Here is a 24,647-nt window from a genome sequence, read left to right as displayed (position 1 = left end):
GTTTTAGCTCCAGATGCAAAGACCAACAATGTTCATTATCATGTCCATCCTTCTTGCAATGAGTGCATGAAGGTTTGTCTTTCTGTACAGCGTTTGCCTTCCTCTCTTTCCATTTCTGCTTCCTCTTTTCCTTGTTCTTGCTTGCAGTGGGTTTTGATGATCCCCCAACCTCTGGGTTCACATTCTTGCCTCTAGCCTCTAGATGTGTAGCCAGAACTGATACCTCATCTATGCTAGTAGGGTTAAACATGAGAATGGTGTGCCTCAAATAACTATGTAGACCACCTATATACTTCAACAAAGTTTCAGGTGAGTCTAGAGAAATGCCTAGAATTAAAACTCTTTTTCTAAATTCCTAGGTATAGCTTTGTACACTTTGCCCCTTTAATTGGCGAAGAGTTTGCCAACTCATCATAGCTTACTGCATATAAGCTAGTGGATAGAAATGTTTTTTAATGGCAGAAACAAATTCACTTCAGGTAGAAAGAATTTCACCATGTTTCTTTAAATCAGCTTGTGTCCTGCCTTCCCACCACACTAGGGCAGTTCCTCCAAGGCAAAGGCTGGCCAGCTGAATCTTTCTCCTTTCTGAATCGATGTTCTGCACCCTGCAATATACATCAATCTGTCTAATCCAGTTATCTAGCTTTTCTGCATTTAATTCTCCATCATATATTGGCAAATCAAATTTTACATCTAATTTAATCAAAGGGCTAGAAGGAGGTGTTGTTAGAGGAGGCTCTTTCCCTTTCCCTTTGCCTTCTGAATGGCCATCTAGAAGAGGTTCCTCTATTCCTTTGTCTTGTTTGGAGGTTGAAGTATCTTCACCTCGACCTTTCTTAAATTCTCGATACATCTCTTCTACCATGGCTCTCATGGTCATGAAACTGTCCATGAACTGAGAGTCTGATTCCAAGGAACTTTCTTGTGCCATTTTCCTCCTAGGATAGACTCTTCCAATTTCTGGGTTAGCTTCAACGAGTTCTCCTTCTCCTAATTTGAGCTTTGACCTAGTTAGCATTCACCAATCCAGCACAAGCTTGTCTAACCTTAGCAAACCTAAAGCTCTGATACCACTTGATCTGATAATGAGATCTAAGACAATTATTAAGGTATTACAAACTCATGTGCATGGATATGCCTATGTTACTTTGTGCAATGGATCGATAAGATTTCGAAATACATAGACAATGAAGCAGTTAAAGAACATAATAGACAACACACATAAACACAACAGTTTAATAAGGAGTTCACCCAACACTCCTGGGCTACATCTCCTAGTCCAACCTTCAGTGGTGACCTCTCTATTATGTCTTCAAAGCAGAGTTTTACAAAAGCATGAGCTCAATTTGAGTCTCAACACACAACAGATACAACAACAAGAGTTTTGCTTAAACCCCTCAAGCCTCTCTAAGTACACAGACTCTCTCTATTACTCTCTGTCTTTGTCTTTGCTCTGTCTCAGCACTGCTTGCTCTTGTCTTCTGTCTTCTGTGGCTTTAAAGCCAATCTGCGTTGTCTATTCGTTTCCCCTTCTCGGGCTCTCTAGCTTCCCGACCTCTTTCAGCTCAGATCCCCTTCTGAGCGTTAGCAATCATTGCTAAACGCTTTCAGGGATGGTGGCCACCTGTTCTGTAACGGATTGGGTCATCGGGCCTTTGAAATCCCAAAATTAGTCGTTTTCTATTTACACAGAGAGATGCTGCAAAGCACAGGAAAATCCGCCAAATCATTGTTCATCGGATTTGAAATATTATGAATCCGCTTTATAACTCCTATCGAATCCGCCTTTGTAGCAATATCACATCTCCATTGTTGATCTGGGAGATCCAGATCCAACGGCTGTGGTTCATTTCGGGCATCTCTTTCGTACGGAGGTTAACTGCCCAATGAGGGTGGTTTCCTCTCTCCTTAGCCTAGACACGTGGCAGCTGGTGTGTGGGATCGGGTGGAGCCCGGCCCAAACCACTTACCGCCTTTGGCTCTCCCGAAATCCTGCCTGTTTTGTGATTTCCCTTTATATTTGAAAATACATGAAAATATGAAAATCCCGCTTATATCGGACTTGAAATAGTATTCAACAACGTTAATAAACCCTTTCGGGTCCGTAATATCGCATCGGACGCATTTCCTTTGTAATACATTCATTTGGCGGAAATGCGAAATGCAAAGGAAATTGACGTTTTCCGGACTTCAAAATATATAGAATATCGTCTATAATGTTATCGGGTCTAGCCATCGCATCGCATATATGTATATGTATATAGCCCCGCTCCTCTGTGGTTTGCCGACACGATATTGCGATGCAATGTGGGCCATCGATCTGCGCGCTTGATCGACGATCCTCGTTGACCCCGCTGATCACTGTCGCGTATTCCTTGTGGTCTCTGCCGATACCCTCCCTTTGCCACCGCCAATTACGATTCGCCGATCGGATCTGGATCATTGATCGACCAGATTTGACGGCTTCGATTCAAAGTTGCTTTGACGCGGATAAACCTGTTTTCAATGTTTTCTCCATGTTTTTCATCCCGATAGTGTTATCCGCCTTTTTTAAAGGTTTTCCCCTTGCGATAGTTTTTAACCATATGAAGACTTAGAGGGTCTTTTGGATCCATTTGGATCACCAACACCTCTCTGTAGAAGTATTTACAACCTGTGAGAGAACTTTTTTTGCCAATTTTGGCAAAAGTCCCTGGCCGCCATATGCTTCCCACCATGTGAGAGCATCAAATCTGTCTCTATCTTCCATTGCATGGACGGAACCAAACTGTTAATTTTAGGTAGGTTCTATGCTTAGAGCAATTTATTTCAATTTTCACAGTTACATCAATATCTTTTCCAGATTAGCAATCACATCAGCATTTAAGTAAACTGCAAATAGAACATAAACATAAATCGCAGAAGACAAGCCAAGACAAGAGAACACAAGATGTGGCGCTAGCTAGGGACAAACCCCAATGTGGAGAAACCCTTGATAAATTCTTCTTCTATGTTTTAAAATAGTTTAGCAGAGAGAGAGAGAGATAGTACATTTACAACAGAAGTCAACACTTTGACTTTCTATATCTATATGAGATCAGTTGAAGACATGTTGCTTCAATTGATTCTCCAAGGTGACTCCTTCACCTATCATAGTGCTGCATCTTGTCCACTTGCCGCACCTCTCCGTGGTGCACCATGCTGCACTTATCATCACAGTGCTGGACCTTAATGACCATGCTATGCACTTCATGTTGCTGCTCCTGTCACTAAGCTGCTCCAATCATTGAGCTGCTCTTTATCACGGATCTGCACCCAATGCTGTACTCATTGCTGATCTGCACTCAATGACTTCTATGCTACACTCATCATACAACATCCATCATCACTTTGCTGCCCCCATCATGCTGCAACCATCACCATTCTGCATCATTGTTATCTGACTAACCCTCAACATAGTAGCTCTGTCCATCTGATAGGCAATCCTGAGAATAGCCTTGTTGTTGGTGATGGCCTGTGGCCTAGCCTAGCAACAAGAAAGGCCTCCAATACTTTTATCTTGCTAGCATCCAAGCATCATAAGAACTTGACTGTGCTGTCAGCCCTTTCAAACACCCAGTTGCTTACATAAGCTGATCTAGAGCAGCTGCATTCCTTCACTATGTAACAATGACTTATCACCATGCTGTCACCTACAGCAATCTGAGTTTATATGATGTCCTTTCAGACCTCCTCATACTGTGAATAAGTGCCATCTTATGCTGCGGATGAGTATTCTCTTTCCTTGCTGTGTATAAGGTTTCTTGGCTGCTAAATGAGGGCTGCACTAACAGTGGCAGGGCATCATTCTTAACTGTGTCAAAGGCCTTTCCTTGACAGCATTAAGAAGGAGCTTCTTCAGGCAGCGAATTGGTCCTCCATGAATGTGATTTAGTCTCCTACAGGATTGCGGATTAGGGCACTTCAACAGCGTATAGATCAGGTCTCCTTTACCAACGTTTAGACCTCTTTTATGCAGCGCATAGGAGCCTCCTTCAGCTGTGGGATAGAGCTGCATCTGGACCTTCTTTTGCTGAGTAGTAAGGCCAGTAGTTAGGGCACAAGGTACTGTGTATTAGGGTCTTTCTTTCAGCTGTGAAGAGACCTCATTTACTGTGGCTAGATCTCCTTCTTAGGACAGCGTATAGGGGCTTATTTAAGCTGCATATAAGTCTCCTCTTTTCTGTGTGTAGATCTCCTCATAAGCCTGCGGCTAGGGCATATTATGACAGCAGATTTAGGGCCTCATAGATCTGCGTCATAGGGTCTCTTCTAGACCAACGTTTAGCCTCTCCTTGTTGCAATTCCAAGACTGCATTAAAGCCTTTATAACAGCATAAAGGATTCTTCATCATGACGGTGATTAGGGCTTATTTCATTGACTGTAAATTAGGGCAGCGTAGGATCTTCAAGAACCTTTCTCTTCCATATCTAGGGCACTTCATGACAGCGTTAGGGCATCATTAGGTTCTTCCCTTTACTGCCGATTATGGCATCATTAGGCCAGCGTATCTCCTAGGGCACTCCCTCTAGATCTCTTCTTCATCAAACCCAAAACAGAATGAAGAGAGATCATAAGAGTGTGTGTGTAACAAATGACTTGAAGACCTTCTCCTTTTATAATAAAACGTTGAGGTTGAATAGACATGACTGTTGGGCTTCTGAGCCTACATAAGTTTGCTGGCCGACTTTGACAATTGGTCCTTAATCAAAATAAATTCATATCTTCATAAATACTTGTTGGAATCGGATGATCTTTAGATCAATCCTACACCTCTCGACGAGAGGAATCTAGGAAAAATATCAGCAACCATAAATAAGGTGACCCACATGGAGTTTGGCCCTAGTTGCCAATTTTAACACAAACAAACTAGTGCAACTGAAGTATCTGTCTAATTCAAGACGCAGATTAGCACATTCCTCCCTGTCAGATATCAACTTGTCTAATGCTTGCAAATATCCTATAGATACCTCTGCATCTATATGGGGTTTGACCCTAACCCCACCCCCTCGTGCAGGTTGGCCCAACCAAGATGCAGAGTAGTATTTTGGCGTAAGGATATATGCCAAGGCATGTAGTGGAACATTAAGTTTATCCCACTGTGTACACACACAATTGTGAATCAGTGTATACAAGTTGGGATCATCTTTCTGAACAATATCTTTTATTTGCCCCAACATGGTATCCATTGCTCATACACCTCCCCAATCACTGGTTTATCTGTATCTGCAAACTGAATCATGTGATAAATTGGCTTGGTAAATTCCAATACTTGTCTCACATGTGTCCAAAACTGACCATCAAGACGGTCTCCTCCACTCGTTCAAAACCTTGCTTGTCAGCTGCATTTGTAGCCCTTTCCTTTAATACCTGCCAGTGTGGACTTGATACCATGCTAGTCAATGACTCTCTTACCTTCAAAAGGCGCCTGAAGGTGAGGTAATAGCTACCAAATCTAGTCTTCGCAATCTTCAACAACTCCAATCTTGAGTGACTGCGGAAAAGGCCATGGGTATTGCTATGATTTGTAATAAATTTTATCATTTCTTTGCCTCTCTTGTACAAATCACCAATCCATTTGTATTGTTGGTTTTTGTTCTTAATAATATCATGCATCAAAGGGTTCATTGTGTGAACCAAACACCTAGACCAAAATATGTTGGGGTATTTATCTTCAATAATTGCTCCCGCTGCTTTACAATTAGGAGCATTATCAGCAATGACTTGGATGACATTGTATGGCCCAATATGGTCAATTGTTTCAAGTAATGGTTTTGCAATGTTGACGCCGGTCTTGAACTTGTCTGAGTAATCATATGCTGAAAGAAAGATGGAACCACTAACAGACAACGAGAACACTTATCAATGGCTTGCCTTTTACATTTGTCCATCCATCAAATACAATGGACACCACATGCTCAGTCCAAGAATTTGTCATTCTACTCAAAGAATGTGATATTTTTGCTTTTTCATGATCAAGTCCAACAGTTCTAGCCTTGTCATACCCAGGGCTCTTGTATCCTTTAGGGGCATCATTTATGGCAGAAACCATTTCATGCCAATAAGATGAGTGAAGAACATTGAATGGTATCCCACATGCATAGAGAAACCTGTAAACTTTTGAATCCACATCATTCCTACACCCTTCATCAAGGAAATTTGATATTGTTCTACGCCTTAAAGAGATGTTTGGTGACCCTGTGCCTCCATATTCACTGCCATGGGAGGATGCTAAAGGAGTTCTTTGTGCACGTGATTGTGAGCTTGGTTCAAAGAAACCTTCGATTTTTTAGATTTGTATTGGGCTTCCTCCTCTTCCCTTATGTATTTGGCTCCATCTGCTGCTGACACACATGTACAAGTTTTGATTCCTATTTGTTTATCTCCATCCCATGGCCTTTTCCTGCAGAGGTGTTTTTTGGCACGGGTGTATAAACCTGTGTAATTATTGTTGCAATGGGCGAAGTGAAATATAGTGGTTCCACTGCCTTTCCCTGCTTCAGGGCTATTAACATATTTCCACAATGGGATTTGGTCTTGTTTAGTTTTTTGAGCTGACTCATGTTCACTCTCCTCCAGCTCCTCCTCACCAAGGTACTTCTCTCCAAGGTTTTCATCAAATCCACTATAACCCACTTCTTCATCCCCTTTTCATTTTCAACCCTCATTTTTCTACTCTCCAACACCATAATAACCAAAAAAGGAACCAAGAAGAAGAAAATGCCAAGCAATATAACCATGATGTTTGAAATTTGAAGTTTTGAATTTGCAAAAAAATGGAATGGGAATGGGAAATAGAGAAAAAAATTATTTATTTATTTAGGAATGAACATAAAAAAAAAATGTTGGATTAGAGTGTAGATCCTACCTCTTTGGCCTCCAATCTCCCCTTGCAAGCTTTTCAATCTCCCCTTGGATGCCTCTCCTTGCTCCAAATTCTCTCTTGCTCTCTCTCACTCTCTTGCTCTCTCTCACTCTCTCACACTTAGAAATTTAGAATGAAATGAATAATGAGAGGGAGAGGGTTTATTTATTCCCCCTTCCACTCCCCTCCCCTCCCCTCCCCTCCCCTCCCTCCCTTTTTTTCCCTCCCCTCCTGCTCCTTCTCTCCACGCCACTGTCGCCTCTCCCTCTTGCACGGGCATCGCTCTCCGCCGAACGGGAGCGATTTTTCCAACCCAAGAGCGGTTGGGAGTGATCATTCCCCGACCACTCTCGGAGTGACAGGAGTGACGCTACCTAAGTCGACTTGGGAAAAAACAGGGAGCGAATTTTTTGGTTAGGGAGCGCGCTCCCGACCTGTTCCTGAGTCGCTCCCGCCCGGAGCGTGGATTGGGGGCGGGATCGGGGGGGGCGCTCCCCCGCAACCCTGGCAAAGACACTAGAGGTGCACAAGACGTGGGACTACAGTCACCTACAACATGTGGGGAAAGCCGACAGAATTTGGGCACCAGATCTCCCGAAAAGGAGCAGGCAGGATAGGGACAATTAGAGGGTAAGACTACAGGGCGACTTTGCTAGTGGAGACTTGGTTTTAGATATCAGGAGCCTGAGGAGGAGGTTGAGCATGATGCTGAGAGCCCACATGATGGTGAGGAACACATCGATTTACCCGGTGTGGCGCAAGAATCACCATTATTTGTGACCTCCTTGATAGCCCCAGTTGACACCTTGGTGGAGAGGATAGAGCCTACACACATAGAGCCATTTGTTGAGGAGAAGCCACCCATGGATGAGATGCCGATAGTTGTTGAGGTATCCAAAGCTGTGACAAAGTCTGCAAGGGATAGATACCCATGGCAGTTTCAATAGTTCTGGGTCGGCCTTCTAGCATTGAGAGAGAAGGTCACCACAGTATGAGAGGCCATTCTACAGCAAAACGAGGAGCTAGAGGGCATGAGAGTGGTTTGTGCCGGGTCAACGACCAAACTGACTAACATTGGGGAACAGTTGGATTCCCTAATGGTACCACTAAAGTGCACTTTAGAGCATCAGAGCAATCGTCTTCAGACATACATAGATGGGGTTTGTAGCGTCAGTAGTTTTCCTTTGCACCTTGGAGGGAGAGAGGCAAAGCCACTTCGACATATTTTATGTGTTGATCAGGTCGATGGGATGAGGCGAAATGAGTGGTGTGTTGATTTGGGGTAGCATCGAATGTGCTTTAGCCATGAAAATTGATGGAGAGGCTAAATCACATGAGATCTTCAAGACCCAGAAAATGGTTTGGACAAATTGTACCCGGTTTGGGAGATATTAAAATAATTAATATTTTTAATGGAGTTCCTAAGTCTAAACTTAGAAAAAATAAAATATTAATGGGTATTAATATAAAACTGGGTTAGAAGGTTCCAAAAGTCATGGATCAAGTCAAATCTAATATTAGCCATTGATTAGAGCTTTAGTCTCGGTCGTTGATGGACCAACGAGAAAAGTATAAGAGGAGGCTTGAGGGTCAGTTGGAGAACACACTAGAGTGATCAGTGATTCATTTTGCTAGAGCGGGGTTGATAATCAAAGTTGAATCAGTGATTAGCAGCGAGGGATAGTGAGTACGAGGCAGAGAGGTAGAGGCAATACTGGGAGACCAGCACAGAAGCGGTGAGAGCCAGAGTAGCGGTCAGTCCAGGCTATGTAGAGCCCAGCAGAGGCAGCACAGAGCCCAGAGAGAATGCGTCATCCACACAGAGGGCAGGAGGAGTGACGCATAGGCTCCCAGAGGCTGTGCACTGCCTCAAAGGACTGACGCAGAGAGTCCTGGGGCTGACGCAGAGGCCAGGAGGGCCAACGCTAAGCTTCAGTTGTGCTGGAGATTCGTGGAATAGGTTTTTTGAATACCTGTTTCTGGATATAGAGGTATGGTTGTCGTATATTTCACTGTCGGGTGAGCCGGTTCAAGCACCCTGTTGTACTCTGATAAACTGCATAATAATATAACCCTTTGAATAACTACACCGATTTTCCCGCATTGGTTTGTTTCGGGGACATTGGTCCAAAAATAATGGTGTCACTTGTGTGCTTGTTTTCTTTCAGTTGATGATCTGTAGATGTTGATATTGTACTTGTGTTTATTTTCAATATTTACATGGTAAATAACTTGTTAAGTAATTAAACAAGTAGGAAGAAATAAACCAGAGAGTACAGGAAGAATTTCTAATGGGTTAGACTTAGAAATTCCAACATGGTATCAGAGCGTGGTTGCAAATCACAGGAAAATTGAAGGCATCAACCGAGCAAAGCATTTGCAGCAAATTCAACTGTCCTCAGTGACAAAGCTGATCCTTGTAGAAGGCGACAGAGGAAGGAGAGACGCAGAGGGACTACGTCATCGTTCTGGGCCGGAAAAAGGCAACGCAGAGGCTAAGGGAGGCAGAATCAGGCTCACGCAGAGGCCAAGAGGGCTAACGCAGTTCGCTGGGGGAGCTGATTTGTCGTTGTCGGGATTGCGCAAAGCCAAGTGGCTCATTCCTTTAGTTGCTAGGGTATAGGAGGTTGTGGGTAATTTGCGGAGCGAAGCTGGTGGGGTACTGTGGTCAGAACAATACCTAACAGGGCAAGACCAAGGTGGAGGAAGTCGCTACCGAGGCGAATTTCTAGCCAAGGAATCCGGATTAGTGGTGCAATTGCACAGACGATCAGAGTAGGGCAACTTGACGTTTGCAGAGGGATTTCCAGAAGGGAAATCGAGACTCAGAGGGAGTCGAACCGAGAACTTCCATATAGGAAGTTGAGAGACTCAGCATGAGTCGAACCGAGGACTTCTAGGAGGGAAGTAGAGAGACTCGAAGGAGTCAAAAGAAGAGCAATGAGATGGCCATGAATGGGTTGGGATATCAGGATAGGCTGGACTGAGCATCCAACTTTGTGGTTTGGAAGGCCAGGATCTTGTCCATTCTAGACAGACATCGCCTCAAGGGCTTCGTCACAAGAGTGATAGCTATCCCAGTTGACCCATTAGCTAATGAAAGGTACGAGGAGGCAATGGCGAAGGCAAAGCGCATCATCCTTGATATGGTCAAGGATCATGTGGTACCACATATTGCCGAGAAGGAAACGGAAAAGGAGATGTGGGATGCCTTGAAGACATTGTACAAGCATACTTTTGTGCAGAGGAAGATGCTCCTAGAGAATCAGCTAAGGGCATACCAGATGCAGAAGGAAGAGTAGATAAATGTCTTCCTCGGTCGCATGAAGGAGATCCGTGACCAACTAACTTCCATAGGGGCCACGCCGGATAAGGAATTGATGGTGAGGACCGCACTGAACGCAGTTTCCGAGGATTGGGAGGTATTTGTCCAGAGCATACTGGGGCAGGACGAGTCTTCCAGATTGGGAAGAATTGTGGGTGGCTCTTCATCAGGAAGAGATCAGACAATTGACCAAGGCAGGGAGTAGCGGCAAAGGGGTCAAAATCAAGGAGGAAGAAGAGGATGTGGCTCTAGCATCTGCAGGAAATTAGGAGAAGAAGAAGAAGAAGGACCTCTCCAAAGTCAAGTGCTTCCATTGTGGGGAACTGGGTCATTTTGAGAACCAGTGTCCTAGGAAGAAGAGCAAAGGAGATGCTTCGGACTCGAAGGCAGCACCTGCAAAGGCGAAGAAAGAAGTCAAGGAGGATGACGATTGTGCCATGAGTGCTCATGTGCCACTTGAGAAGAAGTGGGGAGACATCGAGCTGTAGTCAGAGGACAATAGGCGATGAGGGGTAGGATCCTTGAAGTACCCAACCTCTTGGATTATGCCTTGTTACGGGAGGCCCGAAAAGGAGTAGTAAGACTAGCAGATGTCGTTAAAGACGAATGCGGATGGAGCGGAAGAGAGTGCTACAGTGCAGGAGTCCCCGGACAGCTCGAGGTTAGCAAGCTGCAACAATGTGAGAGACACAGGAGTGTTGCACCAGTGCAGGATGGCATAGAGAGGTGTGCAACGATGCGAGATGCAGGGATTTGTTGCAGCAACGCAAAGGTCAGTAGAGGGAGCACTTGTTAGCGGCAGAGAGAGCTTCAACATCTGGAGTGTTTCTAGCCTGACAGGGATGTCAGAAGTTGGGTGGATCAGTTACTTACTTCTCAATAACTGAGTTGCAGTGCAATAGCACTATGTAGCATGGAGGGGGATGAAGTGTAGATGCAGTGTTGGGAGGATGGACCAGCAACAACACGGATGCAGAGGGAGCTGCCATACGGATGCAGCAGTGGCAATGGCAGGGCCATGGGCAACAGTACAGGATGTAGCAATGGCAATGGCAGGGCCATGGGCACCAGTGCAGGATGTAGCAGCGCAGAGGATGTTGGGCGATGAGGCTTAGCATCAGCACAAGTACTGATGCTAGATAATCAGAGTGATGCTCAGTGAGGAGTATTACTAGAGCACAGCCCTCGCTAAGAGGGAGTGTTGATTTGGGGTAGCATCAGATGTACTCTAGCCATGAAAATTGGTGGGGAGGCTAAATCACATGAGATCTCAAAACCCAGAAATGGTTTGGACAGATTGTAGCCGGTTTGGAAGATATTAAAATAATTAATATTTTTAATGGAGTTCCTAAGTCTAAACTTAGGAAAAATAAAATATTAATGGGCATTAATATAAAACTGGGTTAGAAGGTTCCAAAAGTTATGGATCAAGCCAAATCTAATATTAGCCGTTGATTAGAGATTTAGTCTCGACCATTGATGGACCAACGAGAAAATTATAAGAGGAGACTTGAGGGTCAGTTGGAGAACACACTAGAGTGATCAGTCATTCATTTTGCTAAAGTGGGGTTGATAATCAAAGTTGAATCAGTGATAGCGAGGGGCAGGGAGTATGAGGCAGAGAGGCAGGGACAATACTGGGAGACCAGCACAGAAGCGGAGAGAGCTAGAGCAGTGGTCAGTCCAGGGTACGCAGAGCCCAGCAGAGGCAGCGCAGAGCCCAGAGAGACTACATCATCCACGCAGAGGGCAGAGGGAGTGACGCAGAGGCTCCCAGAGGCTGCGCACTGCCTCAAAGGGTTGACACAGAGAGTCTTGGGGCTGACACAGGTCAGCAGGAGGCTGACGCAGAGGCCAGGAGGGCTAGTGCTGAGCTTCATTTGTGCCGAAGAGGGGTGGGACAGGTTTTCTAAATACCTGTTTCCGAATATAGAGGTATTGCTGTTGTATATTTCTCTGTCGGGTGAGCCAATTTAGGCACCCTTTTGTACTATGATAAACTGCATAATAATATATCCCTTCGAATCGCTGCACCGGTTTTCCCGCATTGGGTTGTTCTGGGGACATTGGTCCAAAAATAATGGTGTCACTTGTGTGCTTGTTTTCTTTCAGTTGATGATCTGTAGATGTAGATACTGTACTTGTGTTAATTTTTAATATTTACATGGTAAATAACTTGTTAAGTAATTAAACAAGTAGGAAGAAATAAACTAGAGAGTACAGGAAGAATTTCTAATGGGTTAGACTTAGAAATTCCAACATGGTGCAGGTTGCAGCATTCATCGGATGGAGAGCTTATCCTACGTATGAGAGTTAGTATATTCAATCCCTCTCTTGGGGTTCGATGGCGAGAGATTCTGAGTTGGTACCCGGTGCAATGGGCTATGGAGATGGTAGTGGACCAACATGAAGCTCAACAAGTGCTTTCATGCATTGGGGATATTGGAAGCCCAGACTAGCATTGGGATCAAGTTGGAACTACCTATCATTCCCCGGACATACCGGTTGACTGCGACTGTGGTGTAGTTGGCCTAGTGGTTGAGCACACACATTCACTAGGGGAGTTTTGGCTAGTACGAGCAGCCAACCAGTTTCTGGGCAGACTCCTTGGGTTTTCTTGGTATGACAGTTATGCATGGGATCACACAACAATCATCATACTCTGGCGGGAGTTTGTCATAGGAGGTGGCACCGATAGGCCACTTAACAGTGCCTTGTATGGAGCTAGGGATTCTTCACATTTGTGTGGGGCATGGAGGAGTAGAGCAGTGGTGGCATTATTACTAGTACCTAGGGTGTTTCACTTCTTGGGTCCCTCACAGAGGATTTGGAGGGGAGATCCCCTCAACAGAGAGCATAGTGATGCGATGGTGGAGGTGATGATACAGGTCGAGTGCAAGCCGACACAGATGGACACAGCTTTAGGCCATCACATCCAGGGATGGGTAGTAGCATCTAGCGTGGAGCAGTGGTCTGCAAATAGGCATGGAGACGTATGGGGGTGTGTTGTAGTATGTTGGACTGCATTGTGGAGTGGGAGTGCTTCACATCGCATTGAGTACATGCGGGGAGTGACAGGTGCAGTGACACAGGTGGGACACAGGACAGTACAAGATGGTATAGTCGTAGCTGGGAGTATCCAATGGTGTACCATGACAGGTTGCGAAATACAGTGGCATGTCGAAGAGTGCAGCCATACTAGGTGGTATGTAGTGACAGATGATGCGGTGCAGCAGACATTTAGAGCATTGCCTCCTGGGAGACTTATGGACAGGGGCACTACATGTACCATTGGATGCAGCTCACCTAGGATCGATGAGGACACTGTTGAGCATCTAGGGACACCATGTTTAGTGGAGACAAGGCTTCGAAGGGGTTATTGGCAAATCCGACACAGAGAGGGGGTCATCTGTAGGATTATTCTTGAGCATTTCGGTGCACTCTTGATCATACCCATCCTCCTTCGGTGTTGTTTATAGTTGCAGAGTGTTTGTTTGTTGCCCCTTGACACTCTCCATTCAGGCAACAGGGCTTGGGAGGCTCACCCTAGGCAATTGGATGAGACACCTCATGTCATGAGCCGGGAGGAGACTCTCTAGTTGAGACACTTGGTAGGTGCACGAGTTGACGAATACAAGCTTAGGGATGGCATGGTTGATTGTCAAGGTAGCATATGTTCCACCCCTAGGCTCACACTTGGGGAGGTGACCGAGAGGGAGTTACATGGTGCTATTTCAGTTAGACAACTCGAGGTGTTAGTTGAGCATAAGGTGCGAAGGATAGTAGTCCTTGTTGGCAGGATGATGCCTAGGCTTTTGGCAGTACTCGGGCACTTCATCAAGAGCTAGGATAGAAGATCTCGCTGTGTGATTTGGCAGGCACCGAGCCGCTGGATATTCGCGGCACAGGTTCTTGATGCTCGGTGTCTACCTATTGGATACGTATAGGAGACAGAGATGGGGCACAGAGGGTTCCCAATAGCTAGCAGCGTAACACAGCTGTTAGCAGCAGACAAAGAGGATTTGGGGTTGTGGACCTCTAGTATGGTTATGGGATCTGTTTTCCTCTGAGATGATTCTAGGTCAGTTAGTCATGCCAGAGCATCTAAAATGTTTTGTTTGTTTTTTAGGTTTTTGGATGACCAATGTTATGAATTATTGAAAATGGGTGCTTAGGCCTTAACAATTACGAAGTTGGATGAAAGGGCTACTATTTGTCTAGCTATAGTTAATTGATTTAAAGTGAGTGAATAGCATAATCTTAATGAAATATAACTTGCTAAATATTCAAATAGAATATTTGATTGGTTATAAGCAAAGAATACAGGCAAACAACGTTTCCTGTAGAACAAAATATATTTAAACGAATGCAGATTTGTGTGACAATTAATTGATATAGAGGAGTTTATAATAACAGATAGTCTTATAAACTAGTCCCTAGTTATTGTTGATAACTTCACAGGGGATTTAAGACTGACTGATACTCAGTATGATCTTACCCAAATCTCTGCATAAAGACTTAAATATATGAAGAAAGACATAATGAAATAAGCACATATGAAAAACTTACTAGGAGACAAACTATAGAAGGCAAATTCAGAATCCTTTCATTAACTTGGCAAATCTCTAGCTCGGTTACAATTCTATTCTCAAAGCTCATCCAAGGGTTCAACCCTTAATAACTCAAAGGAGGAGTTATTTATACAAAATTTCTTCTAGATATTTTCAAAACAAAAATACAAAAATAGTACAAAACTATAGGAATTTCAAAACTGCTAAGTGCTGGCACTATTCTTTAGGAATCTGTTGATGATGTGGTCCCCAAAAAGTGTTGCCCAGCTGTCTGTCAGTTGTTGATGAAAGTTACTCGATAACTTCACACAAGTGATCCCATCGATCTTCACTTGGTATAGCAAGATTTACCAATTTCCTGTAAACTTCATCAACCTCGGTGTACTTCTCAAAAGTGGGCTTATTTACAAAAATATGTTTAATCTCATGCTTAATAGTCAAGTCAAAATCTAAAGCTTCTAACATTTGTTTTCCTGTAATATGACCCTTTATGCCTGCAAAACTTGCTTGATTAGTTGCTATAGTGTAAAGCTTTTGACAGTATTCCTCCAAACTAATCAACTTGTCATTTGGGGCCACTAATCCTGGTTGTCCTCTCTAATTTAGTAAATTAAACTTGAAATGAAACCTTTGAACAAAAATCTTCAAGTTTGGCACTTAATCTCTAATTGAGTCATAAGGTTCTTTTTTTGCAACATCTTCTTGATCTCCAAAATGGTTTTTGTTCTGTCCAAGATCTCAGTCTGCTCAATTCGAAATTGGTTTTTGAATTAAGAACTCTGATCATATCTGTAGCTTCACTTGGTTTGTCTTTAAGAAGTTGCTTCACTTCATCAATGGCTACCTGACATCTGTTTATAAGTTCCTCTTGCTCAAAAATGATCTGAATGGAGGGCCATACTTTAGTTATGGCCTGACTAATATCTGCCCAAATGCTTTCCTTGGCTTGGGCCAAGGTTTGAGCCATTAATGACTCACTCTGCAACTCTTCTATTCTTTTGTTCAACCTGTGTGTTTTCTACATTTCTTCAACATACAGAGTATCATTCTTTATCTTCTGAGCTTCCAGATTTTTAAATTTCTTGTGAAGCCTTTCATTCTCTTGTTTTTTATGAGTTAGCTCCTGTAAGAGTTTGTTCAAATCCCCTGCCGTCGATATAGATTCTGTTGTGGCTGATGTAAATTCCCCTGCTATTCTGGACACTGTAATAGGAATAGATGTGATGGGAGCTATAGCTAACTGAGTAAATTGCTCTTTTTCCTTAAGCAATTTCTCAATTTGCTCCTCCATGGTCTTTATCTGTACATTCTTCTCAATGATCAGTTTGAGCATTTCTTCCTTGTGTTGTTCACTTTCTGCTATCTCCTTGGTCTGGGGGTCCTCTGTAGAAGGCAGTTTAAGCTACTTCCTCAATGCTGCAATATCTGTATTTTTCTTTTTGATAATATCTTCAACAACTTTAACATCAGTAGGGTCATATACAATTTTAATCACTAAGTCTTCTAATGACTTGACCCTGTTATCCTTTGCTAAAGATGATATCTTTTCAATCTTCAATTGTGACTGCACATTTGACAGAGCAGTTTTGAGTTTTGACAATGCCATAGCAGTATTGGTCATGGTAGAGAAAAGCATCTCACCAGATTGCCTATGCATGTCCATTTGATCAATTGGGTGTATTTGATTAGCATCAAAAGAAAATACAGTCTTCTTGTAATCAAAAGAAGCCTTGGGAAAAGGCACTTGAGCCTGCAGAAAAGCCATTTGCATTCTTCCCTTTTCGCTGTCAAAAGTTGTCAACAACCTGTGCTGTGAAGTAGAAGTCTGCTTCCAAAACTGTGCATAAACATTTGCTTTTAAAGCTTCATTCTTCTGCTTAATTTCAAGGAAATTAGTGAAGACATTTGGCTCCTCTATTTCACTTGCTCCTGCAAATTGAGTGATCTCTAACAAATTCTGTGAAGCAGAAGAAGAAGATGGAGTAGTGATTACAGGTTCTTCTGTCCCTATGGAAACCTATGAATCATCCAAATTGATGATGATAGGCTCCTTCTGACCCTGAGTAGTAGTAGTGCCTTTGGAGTCAGTCCTTGATTTCTTCTGATAATGAATGAATTCCTTTTCTCCAACTACTGATGATGAAGATCCTTCTCTGGGCCTCTTGTCATGCTTGGTTTGAGAAGTAGGAGTCTGAAGAGTAGAAGGAGGTAAAACCTGTTCTTCTGCTTCTTGAAGAGTATTCTCTTCCCACTGTTCTTGATTTCTAAACTTCTCAATCTCTAGTCTTGGTGTATGATTGTAAGGTGTGGTTTTGAGTTCCACCCTTAAGTCTGAGATAATACTGAATGGGTCATAAGACCAAGTGAAGCTTGGTTGAAAACCCATCTGTTTTAGTATGGCATCTGCTTCTAAACCTGCTGATCTAGTATTACAAATGAATGATCCTACCTGTGCCTTTATCTTGAACTGAGATCTCCTCTTCCCTAAAATAAAATGAAGCTCATCCATATTCATCATTTGCCTAATATATTCCAGAGAGAAAATTCTCATTGGAACATATTTGGGCAACTTATATGGAGCTAATTTGCAACCATATACTCTGATCTCTGTGTAGTTCTGGTAAAGATACCAGTCTCCTGTTCTAACTTGATCACTGAGATGCAGGATCCTTTTGATTTTTGTACTGATCCTAGGTTCACTCTAACTGCTGAGAAGCTGTGCAACTGGGTGAATGAAACAATCAATGAAGTCTGAAGAACTCAGTTGAGTTCTTCCTAATCAATGAGGTCCGCTGTGTGACTGCTTAATTCTCTTGCTGATCATCCTGCTTGTGCAAAACAATAGGTAGCCTGTCTCCCTGTTGAAAAATAACATATGTACTAGCACGGAGAAGTATTTAAACACTCCTTCAGTAGTTATATTCATCAATTGCTCATGCATAGCTTCAGCCAAGAATTGACTGTAATTATACATGAAGGCAGACTTATTTTCTTTAGAGAAAATGGACAGATAACCTAGGATAGCTTCATCTACCCATTGATCTGTTTGGTAGCCTAACAAGCAAGAAATTAGGGAAATTATGTGCTTAGCTCTCTCAGGGAACATGGATGCTGGATAAGGAGGATTCTTTTTAGGGAGCTCAGCATCTTCAGGGAGAAAGATCTCAAAAATTTGAGCTCTTTGAGGGAAGGTGAGCTTATGATATAGGTCAATTAATGCTGCAATGGAGAAAAAGCTAAGGGAATCATTTTCAAGGATCAAAAGCATTTTGTTGATGATTTCTGGGGTGATAGATATCAGAATGTCTCCATTCTGAGCTACCACAGTTCTCTGTAAAGGATTATACTTGGCTTGGCACCACATGACTAGATCAGGAAAGGAATAGGTCTGAGGAAACATATATAGAGGTAGAAGGGATTCCCATAGGTTTATGTCATCTTCAGAGTCAATGTATGTCTGTTTTAGCCAATTATGTAATTCGAACATATTGAATTCACATTCTGTGTCTGCAATCTTAAAATATTGGTTAGCTAACGGGATGTGGTCCAAGTCTAAGGCATCAAAGGCCTTTGGGGTTTCCTGCAATGCAGAAGAACTAGCAGATGACTTGTATTTCTTCTTAGGAGCCATGATAGCATAACTAAAATGGAGGATAACAGGAAAGGTTGCAGAGATACCTTCAAAGGACATGTACTGTTTGCAAGCTCGACTCGACAGAGACTGTAAAATAGGAACAATGAATTTGAACAGTAAAAGAGTAATTGAGAAAAGCAGGCATAATGGGGTGAAGGGATATTTATCATCGGATTATGCTTACCGTTACAGGAAAGTCGTTACTGATCGGCTAATTTGGTCATTTAATGCATGAGGAGAACAGTAATGGGAGGCAATAAACTGGTGGCAACGAGTGAGGACACGTGGCGTGGAGAGATTGGAGGCGAAAGGCGTGGGAGATGTTACCATTAGCATGATATCAAGAAGCGTGGGAAGGTAGATAGCGGATTTCAGAGGGGGGTAGTGGTAAGCGGTAAGGAGCAAGGGGAGTGCGAAGCGTGGAGGTGATGACACGTTAGCAGAGGGCCCGCGCGAGCAAAACAACTTTTCTCACTCCCCTTGCCATTATCCCATATCACGGCGAGGGGGTGCGAAGTGGCTCCCCCACCGTTGATCTAGGTGGGGAGGCGGATCACCGTCGGATATTGCTCAACCTTTATCAATTGCCAACAAACCGTTTTGTCGTATATGAACTTTGACTATAAAACATAAAAATGTTTATTTACAAAATAATTAATCACCTTTTAAAAGGTAATTAAGCGCTAATTAAAAATTAATCTATCTTGGGTGCATTTAGACTAGCAGCCCCTATTTTTCTAATTCACTAATTAAACCTAATCTAATACAACTTGGCCAAATTTTGAGCATATTAGGCCATTTATTTATCCTATTCTATCCTATCTTCTAATGTTCAACCAAGTTTAAACAGTTTGGTGAACTTATTCACTAATCTAATACATAAATTTAAATGATTTGATCAAGATTAAACTGTTTGATCCAAATCAGAAGAAAAGGTTGTGGCATGTCAACAAGCTGCACACAAACCTTTATTTATTACAAGTTCAATTTATTTCATGAAGTGGCATTTAAACAAGCACACTTATACAATTTTTTGATTTTCTTTTGATGGGGTTTTATTTCATCTCTCTTTTTTATTTTCTATTTTTTCATATTTCCATTTTTTCTTTATTTTTTCACACTCTCTTTTATAAAATAATAACTAACTTATAAAAAATAAAGCATGTTACAACAGGATCCAGGGATCTAGTGGATTGATGGGATACTCCACTCCTCAGTGAGCATGGTCAAAATAAAAGGCAAACTAATTCATCATAGGCAGACACATGGGGAGTCACCAAAGCCCTCACCATAGGGCAAGGCAGATTGTTGATCAAGATTGGGGCCAGCCATGGGGCGATAAGCGCTGGCACTATTGAGGCGCTTTGGTAGGTTGGGCCCAACCTCGATCATCGCATAGATTGCGACCGAGAGTTATGCGAGAGGAGGTTATGGTACGAGCGTGCTAGATAATTAGTGATGACTAGAGTGTCACAAGGTCAACAGGATAGTTTCAAGCTACGCTGGGCAGGGGGTCCTAGCATCACAGTACTTAGCAGTTCAGCTACCCAATGGGGTGAGTTGGTCTCTACAGGAGAGGGTCATCCAAATTTTCCACCGCATTTCCGTGATTCGCTAATGTTATTGGAGACTTCATCAACATGGCAAGATGGCCAACAAGAGGATTTCAGGAGGAGCTCGTGCAAGAGAGGCTTCATTTGCATGGAGATTGAGTTGTATCTTCAGGGGCCCACAATCAGAGTGCATGGGGTGGACTATTTGGTAGGTAATATTCATGAGGATTTGGATGGAGTTTTACTTTGTCAGGATGCTCTACTTATTGGCAGTAGACAAAGGGGTTCAAATGCCCCTATCTGGCAAGATAGTGAGTGGAGTAAGGGGTGCTCCATGTTGATCAGGTTGGCTTGGGATCCTGGTATTGAGGGACTCCTTCACTATAGGATAGTACAACGATTAGGGACGATCCAATGGCATATTTAGGACCCTGGTGAAGTTTGCAGCGACAGTGGGGATCTACTGTCAGAGAGGGCACTTGTTTAAGCACTGCTTGAGGACAAGCAATTTTTGGTGCATTGGAGGAGCTTGCTAGATGAGGATGCTACTTGGGAGGGCGAACACATACTTGAGCATCCAGCACTGAAGTTGCTTGGGGACAAGCAACATTTGGAAGGGGAGGATTGTCATGTCCCTTCCTAAATTAATTTGGAACAAGACTAATTATTGCATTTTGGGGCCAATTTTGGAGATAGTGGGGCCCATTCGCTTTTATTAGGATAAGTTATTTTGTTGTGGTTAAGTTCTACGTGGAGGGCCACCCACAATAGGGAATACGCACTCCCTAGTTCAAATTGCTTGGAGGGGAAAAGTCGATGGTTAAGTGAGGGCCAACGATGGAGGGAAAAATTGGAGGGAAAAGTGCTCCACGAAATCTATATAAGGCAACTCTCCTCATTTCATTATCTTTGGCATATCAAATTTCTCTTTGGTTGCTCGAGTTGTTTAGCTGAGTCACTTGTTATTTAGCAAGAGTTCTTCAAGCGAAGAGCTCACCCTTTCTTTGGGGGACTTCGAGTGCCACCCTAGAGAGGTTTATCTTCATTCTTCCATAGGAGGATTTCATTGTGGTTTCCAGCAGTTGCATCCATCTCTAGGTGGTGCATATTTCTGGAGGACGTAGTGGAGGGAGGCTGAGTTTGTTTGTGGCATCTTATGCAGGAGTTTTGGTAGAGAGAATTTCCGGAGAGGAGGCATTGGAGTTTTCCTGCCATATTGGAGAGTTTTGGCGCTGGAGGATAGTGCTCCCATTCAATGTGACTTTCGCACTTCTTGGGTCAGCGCAGAGGCAGCATTTTGTGCTCACATGGGAGGTGGAGACTCGGCTGTTGAAGCTGATCCTTGTTGGTAGAGATAAGGAAAGCATTAGTGGAGGTGATTGCTAATTTTCCAAATTGTTTGAGGAGGATTTTGCTGGGGTATTGGCAAACAGTGTGCTTCAACAGTTTTGGAGGACATAGGGCCTTTGAAGGTCAAAATATAGCCAAACTATTTATGGGTTTGTGAGAGGAGTTTGTGGTTAAAATTTTAGAATTTTCCAGATGATATTCAGGTATGAAATCCTCATTCTTATAACAGGGCAAATTGCCAGTAGCTGGGGAATTTGCACCATTTTATGGGTTCGACTTTGGCTTGGAGATAGGCCAAACCCTTTTTGGGTTTTTCTGAGTTTTTGACAAGGATCCCAGATATAAAGTTTCAGCATTTCTGAGCACTGGAGACGGGGTTTCTTGCAATTCCTTTCGAGCGAGCAGTGCAGTTTCTGGAGACAGTGCAAATCATTAGAGGAGCAATCATTTCTAGCTTCGAGATTATTGTTTTATCACTTGGGTCCTGTAAAGCTTGCCCTTGAGGCAAGCCCAGGTGCATTTCTACATATTATTGTACTTACTCCATTTCATTAATAAAATGGCTCAGCTGGTTCTCACTTCTGGAGTTTTAATGAGCATTTGCTGATTGTTTTAATTTCCTGTGTCACAAATCGATTTTGTTTTGCATATCACTGTTTATTTAAGTTTGGAACATTACAGAGGGAGAAAGACAAGAGGGCGTTGATGCATGGGGCCCACACAGAGAAAAGGGAGCTCAATGATAAACAGGAGGAGCATGCATCATTTTGGAGCTTTTGATCATTTGACAAACAAACTCTCTTGTATGTTTGAGTTGTTGAGCCAAGTCTACGAAGTGTTGTTCGGCACACGAGATTTCTAAGGGGAGATCTCACCCATTTTGGTGGACTTCGAGTGCCACCCTAGGGGAGTCTTTGCTACACTTTAAGAGTTGTTCCGGGAGATTCTACAGGGAGATTCAAGCTATCCTTGGAGCAAACTGGGCGCAGAAAGGAACCATGCTTTCTTGTGGATAGATAGTTTCAGGGAAAAGCTAGTTTCATGGTTTTAGGAGCACATTTCCTTTGCATTTGGCAGCATTTTTGCAGTGGTTTGGTGGGCTGATTGGGTGGCCATTCTTTAGGCCAAATTCTTTCTTCCTAGGCATGTGCAGAGGTGGTTTGACTGTCTGCATAGTCACTTGAGGAGTGCAGTCATTGTAGGAGACTTGACCGGGAGTTTGAGGCAGGGTTTTGCTAGGGGCCATAAGGAGAATTCTTGGAGAGCTTTCTTAGCATGTTGGGGGTCATTTGGGCAGCAGACGCACAGGGGTGTGAATACCCAGCTAGAGGAGGAACTCGCACTATTTGGGGGTATTTCTGGGAGGTCTGAATGAGGCCAAACCCTTTTTGGGTCTTTGTGGGTTTGGTGAGGAAAGCCCAAGGTTAATTTTGCAGAATTTCTTAGCACTCCAGAGTGGTCAAACTCCTGTTCCTTTCCATCCAGCAGCACTATTTGGGGGTATTTCTGGGAGGTCTGAACGAGGCCAAACCCTTTTTGGGTCTTTGTGGGTTTGGTGAGGAGAGCCCAAGGTTAATTTTGCAAAATTTCTTAGCACTCCAGAGTGGTCAAACTCCAGTTCCTTTCCATCCAGCAGCAGTAGAATTTCTGGGCCAGCACAGGGGTTGAAGGAGCCGTACTTCCTATCACCCGGGCAGCATATTTTATAACCTGGGACTTGTCTAGCGTGTTTTTGCAAGCCTAGGTACACCTACTCCATAAATCTTTGTACTCTCCTTGATATATATTAATAAAATGGCTCAGGTTGGCGCAATTTTTGGCAAATTTTCTGAGTGTCTAATTGCATGTTGAATTTTTGTGTTGCATATGGTGTTTTTGCTTGATTTCCATTGTTAAATTCCTAGTAGGAATATTACAGACCTTGGGCTTACAATGGTGATAACGCAAAGTGAAATAATGTATGTATGTACCCTTGTTGACATGAGGGGTAATACCACCATTGAATCATATTTTTTAAGGTTGCAGTAAATGCAAAACCAAACCTTTGGTTCAATGGATCTACTTGCTCCGTTTATTTTATAAGTACATTTCACAACTGCCTAGAACCTATCTCCAAAAGTGTTTTGGATTTTGTGAACTATTTTATGGAGTTTGTTTGAGGATGGCTGGGGTTGTATTTTGTGAAGCTATAGAAATGGTGCTTGAAGTTTCTGTTATAATGTTGACGATTGGAGACGAAATAACCAAGAGAAGAGAATGCCTCAAAATGCAAGCCCCAAATCCGAAGAACTCTCTCTAGTCTGCTAGTGAACCTTTGATATGTAATTTGATGAGTATCCAGCTCCAAGATTGCTCCTCAAGAACATATGCAGTTGCAAATTCTCTGGGACAAAACACAGTTTTAAACCTTCCAAGATTCAAGTGCTCTGCTCTTGGAATGCTCAATACTCACTTTTTGTAAGTGAAAATGAGAATTGAGATCACATACTCCCTTTTTATACGTTGTTGTTGTTGTTGTTTTTTTTTTTTTTTTCTCCTCTATACGAGTGTTTTTTTTAGTTTTATGATTGGATTTTTAAAAACCTTCCCTGTACAGCAAAATATATCCAAGAAACAACCATCTTGCACATTTCTTGGGAGAACCTACCTGTCATTTCTTAGATGAGAAATTTTTTTCATGAGACAGAGAAACACATTTTCAAATAAAACGGGTCCAAAAGAAAGAAAGAAACGGATCAGCATCCACTGTGAATACAGTTCTCTGTTCTAAAACATTTCCAAAGTCATTTCAAGTGAAATAATTTATACCTGTGACCTGCAAAACTAATGTTAAAAAGTTTTGTTTGATATGCTTCTAGAAATTGTGTGCGTCTTTCAATCTTTATGTATATACTACTGGCTTTCTCTGATAAGATATATTATATTTTTGTGATGAATGATTATGTTCAGGTTGAGGCAGCCATTTTGTACCCAGGTTTACGACCTACTGTCCTAAGAATCCGTCTAAGGTACATAAAATAGCTGGCAGTACTTGCTTTGATCTACTTTATTGGAAGGAGGTGCTGACTGATTATTTTACTTGTTAGATTAAGAGGTACAACTATTGGTGCAAACAATCGGTTGGATCTTGTCTCTCTTGTGACTAGTGGCATCGGAGAGAATGAAGTTAATGTTGAAGAGGATGTGCTGGGGGCAACAGAAGGGTGGGAGGAAGATGAAACTCATAATCCTGATGTGCCTGCTGTTTCACATAGGAGGGGATTATCTGCCTTAGTATTTGTTCCATTTGATGAGGTACTGCTTTTTATTATATCTTCTGCTTATTGT

At 42.8% G+C, this 24,647-nt stretch overlaps 1 protein-coding gene across 2 annotated transcripts in view; it reads left to right on the top strand.

Moving 5' to 3' along the window:
- LOC149167787 (F-box protein 7-like) overlaps nucleotides 1-24,647 on the top strand; it is a 518,393-nt gene that overhangs the window by 418,395 nt on the left and 75,351 nt on the right. Inside the window, exons 9-10 of one of the 2 annotated variants that reach the window (XM_089433152.1) lie at nucleotides 24,270-24,328; nucleotides 24,407-24,614. The exons of the other annotated variant lie outside the window; for it this stretch is intronic. Coding sequence (XP_089289278.1) covers nucleotides 24,270-24,328; nucleotides 24,407-24,614 — 267 coding nt within the window. The remainder of the gene's footprint in view (nucleotides 1-24,269; nucleotides 24,329-24,406; nucleotides 24,615-24,647) is intronic. 2 annotated transcript variants of the gene reach the window in all.

Source organism: Pinus tabuliformis, chromosome 5_1, assembly GCF_031772625.1.
Source record: "Pinus tabuliformis cultivar Carrire ecotype Pingquan chromosome 5_1, CPIR1, whole genome shotgun sequence".
NCBI lineage: Eukaryota > Viridiplantae > Streptophyta > Pinopsida > Pinales > Pinaceae > Pinus > Pinus tabuliformis.
Note: the sequence above shows the minus strand (reverse complement) of the source record. Positions and strands in the feature narration are given on the sequence as shown.